Raw genomic sequence first — 13,474 nt, forward strand, 5'->3', positions numbered from 1 at the left:
GTGTGTGTGTGTGTGTGTGTGTGTGTGTGTGTGTGTGTGTGTGAGAGAGAGAGAGACGGGGGAAAAATGTGGACGGAAGCGCCTTAGTTCTGAGAATAATTATTTAATATTGGTTATATTGATAGAGTATGCTTAGTAAAAGAAAGATAGTTTGAAATAAAAGTTAAGTGAAAATATGTCATCTGACTTAAAAATCATTCATGTCTTGTGTCAACCTGATAAATGGTATCATTATATTTAATTTAAAGTACTTCTCACAGTTTTCTGTCATTGAGTATCATTTATATCACGCTATCATTTGAACATGTTTGATCTCACTGACTCAAGGCAAAGTGTTATCCAGTCAGAACTGGTTCAGTTTCCCTCTGAGCACACTGAGCAGACTTGCCGTGATCTGCTGTACTGTTAAACTTTTGCAGACACAGCCTGCTCTTTTTGTGGTTTGAGCATTGTTTTTATTTTTAATGTAGAATTTCGTTTGATATAAAATAAATCCCTTTTCTGTGCTGTGTGAGGTGGTGTTTTTTACACAGAAATGTGTGTTTGTATGTTGTGTGCGTCACTAGAGGTTTGGCAGGCAGGCGTGGGATCTGAATTGCACAGTCATAACCCTTCTTAAAAAGAGCAGTCAAAAAAACTTTCACTTTCTTCTCATGGGCATCCTGCTGGCTTCCATTCTTGCACATTGACCAACATCTTGGCTTTAGCCCTGCACTAGCCAGCTGTGCAGTGCCACAGCCAGATGTGTTCTGGTACACGCACACACATACGTGGACACACACACACAGTGTGTGTTCAAATGTTCTTATCTGCACTCTCTGAACATCTTTTTTTATCCAGACACAATTATATTAACTTAGATTGTGGTTCTTTATGCATGCTGATGTTTGCTTGCGCACACACAACACACGTCTGTCACTGTCTGGAGTCATTAAAAGCATCCACATGCAAAGTTGTCCCACAACAAAACAAGCTCTGATGTCACAGGCCAAGGGTGTTGGCACAGCGATGGCAAAAATAGGAGGTCTGGCTGACAAGCGGTGGGTCGTTAGCAGTAATTACCCAGAATGCCTGTGTTTGTGTCTGTGTGCCCATGGTGGGCTGCCACATTGCTAACGGACGATGGCTTTAAAAAGGCCCTAAAAACCTTTCATTGTGTTTTTCCCATTGCTGGGAAAGTCAGCTGTCGGTGCAAATGAAAGCAAGAGGCAGCCTAGCTGCTGTGGGACTGTAGGAATTTGGGCTAATGTTGCTTGTTTGCGAGGTCTTATAATTCTCCGCTAACTACCTATTTAGGCTGAGTCTCAACACCACTCTAATCATATCCATACCACATCAACTCAACCTTAGCTTTGCAGTGTGTCATTTGCTGACAGTTTGAACGTCATCCTTCAGCTTGTAGGAGCTTGTTCAAGCCAAGGCTGGCGCTAGTTTGTCCATCAGTCAACACTTCCAGTCCACTAGATCTTCTTCCAAAAAAATCAACTTTGACTACGGTTTAAACTGATATGCACAAATAATAAAACAGAAAAAGCAGTATAATTAAGATTATTAGCATTTATTAGTTTACCTTTTCCTGAATACTTTTTAATTGTAAAGCAGGAAAGCCTTTTCTCTGGTAATAGTAGTTGGAAAAAGCTTTTCTTGTGCATTTCTTAAGTGAACATAGACCAGAGGCATTACAAATTAAATCTGAACAGTGACTCCCCTTGCTGGTCAGCAGTTAAGTGAGAAGCAGGCAAACTCCAGTGTCTGATGAAGACTGTGTGATAGAGTTCATAGCTCAGGGCAAAAGCTGGCCAATAAACCCTTGTTGTAATTGTAACTGTCAAAATGTAACACTAATTCCTTTGATTACATTTTACCTATTCAAAACTTGATTTTTGGAAGTTTTCAGCTGTGATACTTGAAATAGTCTTCAATGTGTCATTGTACTTACGAATCTTAGTTTCTTTAGCCACATTTATCATAAAATATGGACCAAGTTGTTTTTTGCCTCTAGAGATTTGCAGGAAACCACTCACTCGTTCACTCTAGCTCTCAAATGTTACTCACAGTCTGCTGAAGGTGAAATTCTTTGAGATTGTCAGAGGTGGAAAAAGTACAGGCTCTGAAATGTACTCAAAATAAGAAAGTAAAAAGGAGCTCATTTTTCTAACCATTTTTGTACAAAGGAAATTGAACCTTGTGCTATATTAATATAATAATAAAATAATATTAGTAGATGAGAATACAAATCTTATTCAAGTCCAAATTCCAAAACATCTTAACAGCTTAAATTAGTTATATAGAACATAAGCACTGAAAGATCATTTTAAAATCTAACTATTTTCTGTAGCCTACTTTGTAGTGGGGGACTTTGCCTCCACAGCTAAACAGTAAAATGAGTACAGTCAGGGGTTACAGTGGGATCCAGCAGGTGGGCGAACACTAAGATCTGTGTAGTGTCTCAGCATAGGAAAAAAAATCACAGCTCCCAATAACTTCCATTGTGAGCTTTAGTAGATTTTCTTACTGTGCAGGCTGTGATCAGCTGACCTGCTGCTCTTTGTAGATTTACGCAACTGAATTCAACAATATGTCAGCAATTTCACAGCTGTCTTGGCTGTTGTCCATCCCTTACACTGGCGCTATGCTGTTTATACTGCCTTTATACTAGAAGGTATACAATTGGTACAAAGTCTAAATTCAGTGAATAAATGTAAGCATCATCAGCTTAAATGCAAATTCATCTCTGCTACACTTGATGCAACCTAAACCTGACCATGAGCACCACAGCCACTGTGCACTAGTCCAACACAGTGCTTTACTGCGAATTCACCACACTACATATTATATACAAATTCAATATGTGAGTAAAATTATGACATTACATGCAAGCTTTAAATTTTTAGTTTATCAAGTGTCACTGAGCAGTCCTTAGCTTTAAATCCTGTCCTGCCCTGTCCTGTCTGTCTTCCTACATTTTTCTCCATCTCTGAGTGAAGTTAGCTTTCTCCCTGGAAAATACAACAGCTGTACCTACAACTGCACACAAACAGTTTGTGTGTTTGCTAATGTTTTTTGAGCTGATAGAAATGTTGCATTTGAAATTGCCTGACACTTACGACATTACCACACCTTACGAACTCCTGCACTCCTTCCAGTCCAGTTAAACCCTATAGATGATTCTGCTGAACCTTAAGTAATGAGTTTGGGTTTTTTTGAAAATGTAAGGAGTAGAAAGTACATATATAAAATGTAAGGAGTAAACATAAGTTATCCAAAAAATAAATACTGGAGTACAAATACCTGAATACTCTACTTACATAAAGTAACAGAGTATTTGTGCTTTGGTTCTTCTAACATAGAAGCTAACAGATTTTTAATCACTCTGCACCATTTCACTGTTGTGTTGCCTTACTACAGCACAGCTTTCAAAAGCTTACACTATATATCTGTATTTTCTGTCTTTGTTGAATAGTTTTTAAAGCGTTTTACACTATATATTTATGCATGTATATTTAGTGCTGTATTTTTACAGATATTTCACTCTGGTATTTTGGAAAAACTGGCAAAAATCTAGAAATGCGACATAGTGTGATAGGTAGAACAGTAATAGGGTAGCACTTGTGTGTCTCATTAAAACCCAGTCTAAATGTTTTCGTGAAACCTAATCCAGTCTGGGAATAGAATTATTTAAGAAGATGAGCCTGAAGGTTGGTGGGGACTCTTAAGACTGAGTTAAGGAATCAGGTTGGACAGGCAGGGGGTGGTGCTGTCGCAGTCTGTCACGGCTAACCAGTACTAGAGAGTGGCCATCGTCCAAAGACTAGATTAGCATAACAAGCGTCTTGCTGACAGGCCCTGGTGACATGGAGGGGGAGTGAGGGAGTGTGTAGGGTGGTAAAGTGACCAGGCAGGGTGATGATGACGATGATGGAGCGGTGGTGATGTGGGGGTTCTAGCCTATGCTCCAGATGGAGGTGGACCCATAGCAGCTGGGAGACTGGTTCTCACAACTCTGCCCCTGTGTCATCTGCTGTGGACGTGAGCGTGCAGACAAATAGTCAGCTGGTCTATACGTCATACAAAAAGTCTCTGTCCATCAAACGTAGCCCAAACGTCACACTGCATGACACTCATCTACACGTGAATTAACATTTTGTCTGTAGAAAAGCGTGTGTGTGTGTGTGTGTGTGTGTGTGTCTGCCTGCTAACAGCCTAATTGAGCATCATTATTAACTTGGTCTATCCTAGATGAGTCTCATTGGGCCGGGCAAAGGATTGATTGTGGCTCTCTCTTGCTTGCTCCATTCTGTCACTTACAATTGACCAGGTACTCCCCTCTGGAAAAGATCAGTTACTGATGATGATGATGATAATAATGGTGATGATCATGATGAGGCCTGACCTGATGGTAAGTGGACAGGCACTGCAAACCAAATTCTCAAGACTGTCGTAAATTTACATGCAACAATTTTGTTCTCTCAAATTTTTTCCCCCCAAACCCAAACTTTTTGCAGTCGCCTGCTCACACGAGGTTCTCACAGAGTATATGTGTGCAGGAGTCAGTTCTCATGGGGCTGCGCTCGTTAAGTGGAGCTGATAAAGTGTCTGTTTTTAACACAACAGAGTGGCATTAGTAAAATTGGCAGCAAAAACCTGTTGAAACTGCTGATTTTTTTTTCCTGCCGATGTGGGCTAACGCACACCCTCGTCCCATTTCACTTATTTACTCGATATCCTTTCCACTTTTTACGGGGGCCCATTCAGGGTTTTAATTTGTTTGCGAAAAAGATCTGCTCTCGCGTGTAATTATGATGGTGGATCACGTGAGGCTGCATTGTTGGCCTGTAAACATCCTACCCCACTGATTTTAATTCTAAGCAGTCAACTCTTATTCGTTTAAGCCTGTTACTCTATTAAGTGTGAAGGCACTTTTCATTCTGAATTATAGATGACTGTGGTTGCGCCAGAGTAACTTTGCATGTGCATATAGTTAAAGACAAACAGTCTAGTCTATTGCCAGTGCCAGAGTTTGTTTACACCAAGTACATTCAAACCCAGAGGTGTGATATGAAGTTTTGCGTATCCTTAAAGCTTTCGTGGCATTCTTGCAGTAAGAGCAGTTACATTATCATTTGAGGAAATTGTGTGTTTTGTGGAGCTCTAATGATATTATAGGTGTTGCCTTTGCTCCAAGTGTTTTTCCGTTTAATCTCTCCGCGGGGGAAAAAAAAGCAGGCTTTTGGAACGTTGTCAAATGCGTCATTCATTACCAAACATTGGGAACATCCATTCTTGTGTGTGCATGTGTGTCTGCCATTTTGTCTTGTTTGTGTAGCCTCATATTCACAAATGTAGTTTAATTTAAACCCACCACCAATAAAAAGTGGCTACTGGTTTACATGCGGCTCGTAACTCTGAGACGGAGCCTCAGAACCTCCAACTGACGTCTTACTGGCGGCCAACTCTGAGATCTGCACCTGCCTCTGATACTCGCATACGTGCACAGATACTGCGTGCACATGTTCACGCTCATTGTCACTTGCTTTGTACTTGCACGCACCACTTCAAAAAGAGCTCAGTTTTAAAAGGCTTATATGGCTGTCATGAATTGCTTTGGTTGATTCTTTCGTGTGAAATGAAAGAAGTGCTAATGAACTTAGCATTTACTACAAACAGCCCAAACCAGAGCTCTGTCTCTGATCTTCCTTTGCCCTCACACAAGTAGTTTCAGTCTCTTATGTTCATGGTTAAAGGCTGTCATCGAAGCCTGCTGTTGAGCATCTGTCCTAACGGCGCTTGATTGCTTGCTTATTAAGTAGTCTTTTGGTAATAGAGGATTTGAGATAAAGGGGCTTGCATGGGCCTCACAGACACTCACATAAGCACATTAAATGTCTTACCCTTCCATCCTTTCTACAATGCGTTAAGAGACACTTTTTTTCTCCTTTCATTCAACCTTTTATGTCAGAGTCAAAGTTAATAGTCCAGCAAACTTCAGCTCGGTCTGAGAATATTTACTTTGGTTGATATTGGGAAGAGGAGGTAAGCATCCACCACTCTGTCAACCCAAACATGTCCCCTGGATGTTGGTAAGCGAACGTGACCGAGGAAGGTGGTGGTTATTTCCCAGGAAAGTATTACGTACCAGTTTGGGAATAAAGATGAACATGCCCCTGTACAATTTTTTGGGAGTGCTTGAAAGAGTTGACATTGTGTATTGTTTGTAGCACTCTTGCATAATTGTGTATGCCTCCATTTATTATTCAATATATAGTTGCTTTGTCATTCCTTGTGGATATCTTCTTAGCATCCTCATCCCTCCATTACTGTCTCTAGCTTGAATCTTCTATCATAGGTGCCCCCCAACCCCCCAACCCCACACATATACACACACCTTCTCTCGTTCCCCCTAGGGGGCGTTGTGTAGTTGTGCAGTGCTAATGATCCAGGACTGTCACTCCCGCTGGGATGGATGAGCCAGCATACCCGGCGCTCAGGAAGCCTCATTAGGATTCTTCTTTAATCCGTCTCTGACAGGACCGGCCCGAGAATGGGACGTCCCCTCACACATACACCACACACAATAAATACCCTATGAAAGTACATTCAGCGCATAGACACAATATTAAAATCACACTTTATACCGACATACATACAGACACAAATGCACAAAGAATGGACCCACTGATACCCACACAGTGTATACACACAGTAACACACACGCATACACACACTGTTATGCTAATGATGTGTTATTCTGCTACAAACAAGGATCTTCGATCATCCTGGTGTCACTCCTTATAGAAATCCACTACACATCATAAGAGCTTATTATGGGTGATTAGTTAATTTGAGGGAGGGATGCTGGGAGGTAAAAAGAGAGAGATCATTTTCCTTCTTTGCTGTCATCTCTGCACCGCTCTCTCCTCGTACTTCTTTCTTTATCCCTCTCTCTTGCTCTCTTTTGGCTCACTCGCTTTCTTTCTCTCCTTAGTGAGATATATCGATCAGCACGTTGACTGTGTTATCAATAATCTCCTCTTTAGTCGTCCGCAAACAGTGATCTCCACTAATGAACCAGCACAGTCGTCACACTGCTCTTTCTCATTGTGTGTGTGTGTATCTGTATTTGTGAGGCTCAGCCTGCAGCATAGAAACTGCAAAATGGGATGGTAAAAATATCAGAAGAAAAAAAAAGTGAAGGTAATTGTACTTATTATTATTATTATTATTATTATTATTATTATTATTATTATTATTATTATTATTATTATTCATGTATTTATTTATTTATTTCCATTACTTTAATGAAAATGTGAAGAGAATTCTGTGACTTCACTGCACGCCACACTGTTCACTATGTGCTCGATACTGGAGTAAAATCCAGTTTCCATTTTTTTAGACTAAAAAAAACTGTTCTGCCATTAAATGGAAACTTTGTTACATCAAATAAAACTCGAATCAATTATGCTAAAAAGAATTTAAGCAAATAAATAAGAAGACATCAAATAGCAAGAAGGGAAGAGAATCCATCATGTCTGTGGACCATATGTGTGTATGATTGGTGTGTGTGGCGGCCGTATGTTGAGCGCATGTTAGCCGTGGTCCGTATGCAGCTGCTGCAGCATGGGCTTTGGGCTTCATTATGTGGCCCTAATGACCTTCTGACAGCTCATCACTGATATACACATGCACAGACACACACATACAGTGTAGTGGCATGATCATATATGTGACAAGAGCACAGCCAATTAAAGAAGGTGGGGGGGGGGATATTTGAGCAATGGAAATTTACTATAAACCCTGTCTTTCCTCTCCTTTCCTTGCCTCTGCAGTGACATCTAACAATTAGATTTCAGCTGCTTTGTCCCCAGTAATTCCCTTTTAATTATTAACACCGACATTATTAGGCTTTCACTGTTAAGGCTTTCATTATGGGTGGATGGCCCCCGTAAAAGACAGTCAAACTACATATCCTCATTCTACACTTTCCTCTTGTTTTTTTTTCTTACAGGAAAAATAAATAATAACGTATTTTTTAGTGCTGCTCTATTCTCATTGTGTTTTTGTTGGTAGTGTTTTTTTGGGTTTGAGTTGTTGTTTTTTTTTTAAATCTACCCTGGTAGAGCTTTCATCATTCTGGGCTATGCAAAGTCATTGTTACTGCAGACATATACAAAAGATGTCCTTTAGCACTGGCCCAGTGTAGAGGTGATAATGAAGTGGGTCTCGCTCCTGTGAATTTGAAATATTTAATCAAAACATTTGCTGAACCTAACCAAGTTATTTTAATGTGTACATTTAACAACACAGCTAATGAAATTGAATGTAAAGTTCAGAGGGTTCCTCCAGGTTCATAATCTGGTGATTTCGGCTGTCCCAAAAGCATATTTGTGTGTTTATTTAGACAAATATTAATAATAATCAGCTTTAACTGACACTGGCTAATCACTGAAGCATAGAGGGAAAGGAGCCATTGCATAAGAGACTCAGACCGGCTGGATTCAGCCTACTCTGAAAAGAGGTTATTTCAGCATTAAGGACCCTGTGGAGAGGGTGGGCTGTGAGTCAGTGGGGTGAGGTTGCCTCCTACAACATGGCACGCTCCTTAAGCCATCAGGCACGGGGAGGGACGCCTAATTGAACATGATAAAGTGTAAAGTTAATTACCCCTCTCGCCTGTCAATGATACCCCCATGAGATAGGGGGCTGGCCTCAGGCACAGCTGCTCGTGTGTCCGTGTGTGTGTGTGTGTATATGAAAGAGAAGGGGTGACAAGACAAAAGCCCAGGGATCCCATGAGAGTTGTGCAGTGGATGATGGCAACAATCGGCTTTTAAAGATACCTCTGTCCCTCTGGTACAGCACTACTTAACACGTCTGTCCCACTAAGAGTTTGGCATACACATGCACACAGAGAACAGAGCACAGCTGACCTTTTAGACACAGTTGGTAGTGTTAAACCAGTCATATGGCTGATATATTATGTCTCGTGTGGAAAATTCACATATTTTAGTTCAACACGTATCAACACCTGAACTTTGTGTTCCAGTTTTCATTAACTATTTCATGTGTTTTGCAGGTCTGCACATATGCGTTGAACTTTTAAAGACTAGACATCAATATGTGAAATGTGTGTGTCTTATTAGTGATGTGCTCACATCAGTTAATGTTAATATCAGCATGTGGTGTGTTTAGGTGTTGGAGCTGCCAGCATGGCCAAACTCACCTTCATGGTAGGCGGAGTGGTCGAGGAATACAACGCAGCAAAGGAGTTGCTCACCTGCATGGGAGCAAATGTTATTTACTGCGGACAGGTCGGCACTGGACAGGTAATAAGGAATGTCTAAACATAATGACTGCATAAATACAAACAGCATTTCACACAGGGACATAGATTTGATGCCTCAACCAATACTTCTAAGACACTATGGCCAAAATTATAGGACACCAAGGCAAAAAATTATCAATGGAAAAGTGTGGACATTTGAAAGTCTGGTCTTTTTCCGTATATATGTTTACAATAGCTTTCAAAATTTGAGCAGATAACTATATAGTGAGGTTTGTAAGTTTCTACTCATGTTGTGCTTTTTGCCAGAATATGTAGTTATCAGTACATATAATATTTGCCGGAGTATATTGGAGACTGTTTAGAACCTCCAATTAAAACTCTTTAAATAATAGCTCTTCCAAAAAGTTTTGCAACCCACTGGCTTTGGTTCATTTTTCAGAAGTCAAACACAACTTTAATCAACTATTAATTTCACGTTTCATAAATCCCAAACAAACCTTACCTGAATACCTTAACGAGATTCAGATTTCCAATTGTGTTTCACATTTCAGGACCATGGACAGCACACAGTGTTTACTCCAGATTTCTGATATTGCTTTAAAGGAAAACAAAACAAACAAACAAACAAAAACACCAGCAACAAAACTTCTATCAACTTTATAAACAGAATAAATGTAGGCTAGAATGCACACATAAGAAATCATGATAACTCCTATAATTATAGAAGTATCAGTTGTTTCTGCTGCATGTAGCATCATCTTGCTTACAGTATTGTTACAAATAATCTTTGTAATAATATTGTAACATGCTGGACTATGCAATTTTGAAATACCGTGCTGTAATTCTTTCTTACATATTGATGGGTGGAAAATGCCCTTAAACAATTGTACCTAATTTGACCAGAACCTTTCTCAACACAAATTTCCACTGTTTAGTCAATCTGACCCCATAAATGCTGCAGCATTAATAAAATAGTTTTATAAGAACATGACTTCTTCCATATTATTACAATTCCTCCAGTAATTTATTTTCATAATGATTTATCCAAAGGATCTAATGTATGTATATTCCCTATGTCATCTTAGATGAGTGGACCAGTCCTGATGAAACTCTGCATAAACATTTCCGAAGATGTTGTGTCTATATGGCATATACAAATCCCGCAATTATATATATTTGTTCATTTGACAGCTCAATTGAGCACCAAATGGCCACCTTACAACTGTGTTGTTCATGTTTAGTGTCTACATACTAAAGTTTCTTTACTTGCACATTCTACATTCGTTATACTACATATTTTCACAATCAGTGCAATTTTTTTAATCTTCCTGGTGATGCTAAGCAGCCTCTGATTATGAATATAGTTATCGAAATAAGCCACTATACAAACAATTAGTCAAGCAAAAGTCCTGCAAAGCAATGTGGGCTTAAGAAGATGACTGGGTGAGCATCATCAGGTCATGAGACACTTTATGAAGTGACAGTAATTGTTTATTGACCTAATACCAAAGCAAAGCCCCATGCATATCAATGGGATTTGCATGTTTTACTGAAATGAAGTCTGTGGCTTGGGAAACCCACCAAAATAAAGTCTACTCAAACTTCAAATTAACACTGAATCAGTCTATTATGGAAATACATTTTTTGTTTACATGTTAAAAGGTAATTTGCTATATTGGCTAAATTGGGCTAGAAGTCACCCTGAAAAGGATAAGCGGAAGCGAATGGATGGATGGATGGGCTAGAAGTCCAGATTGTTGGGCCTCATTTATAATTGGATAATTCACTTAAAAACTGTTTTGTAGATAGAGGTGGGCTACTTCAGAATTTCTTCATTAGCTACATGTATGGAGATTATTCCAAGTGTGGCGCATCCATTTGGAAGCTGTTGTTGGATCTAGGAGCTTAAACTTAAACTGCAAATCCTACAGAGAGATGGCAAGAACAATAGAAGTGAGAAACTCAACAGCTTGATGCATTCTGAGGGGGGAAAAACAACATGCTAGTAACCTTGGCAGCATAGGAAGCTCTGGACATCCGCTGAGGACAATAGTGCTGGTTTGTGGCAGGATCCTTTCCATGGTTGAGAGGGAAAAAATCCTTCAGGACCAAATCATTATTATTATTATCCTAGTTATCAACCATAACAAAAGAAATGCCAGATTGGATTTGACCAAAAAACATCTAAAATGATATAATATGTTGCATTTTCTTGAAAAGAAGTCTTAAAATAATTGAAATGATCCCATTACTTCAAAGATGACCATTAAAAATGTAGCATTTAAGCATTAGTGGCCATTGAAGTGTTTCGCTCGTCTATTCCAGAGTCAGATTATCTGAGATTTACTGTTGTGTGTTATATTTTGTTTTGCAGACTTCATCATTTACATAATAATTCCTTTATAAAAATCTTTCTTTCGCACCCTTCTAGGCAGCTAAAATCTGCAACAATATGCTGCTGGCGATTGGGATGATTGGGACCGCGGAGACCATGAACCTTGGTATCAGGTACTGTAAGCAAATGCTCTGCTAAAAGATAAAATAAAAAGGAAGTGTATGATCAGTGGATTCATTTACATGGGAATGATTAGTGTAGAGATAGCTGTCTGTGGGTAGCACTAACACAGCTGTACATAGGTGTACAGGGATTTAGTACATCCAGATCCAGATTTCCTTATTGTTGTTGATGAATTTGCAAAAACAAAAGAACAAGTACAGTGAAATTACAAGGACATATTTTGAGGTTACTACCTTTTAGCCACACATTAACTCTGCTGTTATTGCTGTTAGATATAGTTGTCACAGTAAGGTCAATTACTACGCCAGCGATGTAGCTGTAACTGTAATTTACTACTACAATACAGGTTTAGAAATGTGTGGGTGCATGTGTGTGTGTGTGTGTGTGTGTGTGTGTGTGTGTGTGTGTAGTTTATGGGAGTGTGAAGGGGTCAGCCCTGCCCCAAGTCAGAGCCGCCTGTGCTAAAGAGAGATGGATGAGGGGGTGGAGCCACATTGTCTGATTTACATTTGCTGATTGAGCTCTCACCAGAATCCTGCCACACCTCTGCTACTGAACACCACCTAGAAAACCCATCATTCATGATTCCTCCTCGTGACACAAAGCTTCTTTGGCCAGGAAGCTGAGGATGATGGGAGGTGAAGTGGATTGCACTGCAATCTTATAGCACTAGAAATCATGTGAGGACTTAAAATGCACCACAGCACCCATACTTTGTTTTGGTCTGTAGAATTTTTAAGTGCGGCTTGCATACAGGAAGCTTATACATCAGTTTTTATAGATTTTATACTCTTCAGATTTTATATTCTGTTCTATTTATGTATTTTCCTTGTCAATAATGGACTGTTTCTTCTGTTTACTCTCTGGCTATAATGCGATTTTACGGCCTTTACAGTGTAAAATGGTATTTGCATCGAGTTTTCTGCACGGGTGTTCATGAGCGTCCATGAATTCCTCTTTGCACAGTGCAGCTGTGTTAGTGCGACTGATTTATCTGTGCTGAGACAGAGGAGGAAAATTGGCATGAGCAGTCGAACATAAATCCCCTCACTAGGCCTCTGAAATATGGAGGCATTAAGGGAGCAACGCAGATTTACACATTGCCACACTGTCTCTGAAGCACACACACACAGACACACAAATTTACATCCAGATATACTGAAGGCAGCAGTTTTCTACCACTACAACTTCTCACAATTCACATCATTATAATGTATTCCTATAACAAAAATAGGAATACTAACTACCGCATCTCTTCACTTTGACTGTGAATTATCTTCATATCTTTTCAAGACTGACCCATATTCAGTCTTGATTCCATTTTGTGTGTGTGTGTCTGTGTGTGTGTCTGTGTGTGTTTCAGTTTCCCCCTCTTCTTGCTAGCCAATCTCTGGGGCTTTATTAGAGGGCTTGACAAAGACTGTCATCGTTTAGAGGGAGCCCACACCCGTAAATCTCCCATGCTGCATTGCGGCCCAGCCTCTTATGCAGAAAGAACGCTCTCTTTGGTGCATGTGTGCAGACACACACACCGACACAATTCAAGACAAAGGAGGCTAAGCACTCACAGGCAATTTGCAGGAAAACGGCAATAACATTTTATCATGTTGGACTTGGGCCTGATAGAGCTGCCCTTTCTTTAGTGTGTGTGTGTGTGTGTGTGTGTGTGTGTG

At 39.8% G+C, this 13,474-nt stretch overlaps 1 protein-coding gene across 1 annotated transcript in view; it reads left to right on the top strand.

Moving 5' to 3' along the window:
* hibadha (3-hydroxyisobutyrate dehydrogenase a) overlaps nt 1-13,474 on the top strand; it is a 28,688-nt gene that overhangs the window by 10,250 nt on the left and 4,964 nt on the right. The window contains exons 5-6 of the mRNA XM_005928648.3: nt 9,190-9,323; nt 11,715-11,791. Coding sequence (XP_005928710.1) covers nt 9,190-9,323; nt 11,715-11,791 — 211 coding nt within the window. The remainder of the gene's footprint in view (nt 1-9,189; nt 9,324-11,714; nt 11,792-13,474) is intronic.

Source organism: Haplochromis burtoni, unplaced genomic scaffold (assembly GCF_018398535.1).
Source record: "Haplochromis burtoni strain Fernald_Lab_line unplaced genomic scaffold, NCSU_Asbu1 Contig_116, whole genome shotgun sequence".
NCBI lineage: Eukaryota > Metazoa > Chordata > Actinopteri > Cichliformes > Cichlidae > Haplochromis > Haplochromis burtoni.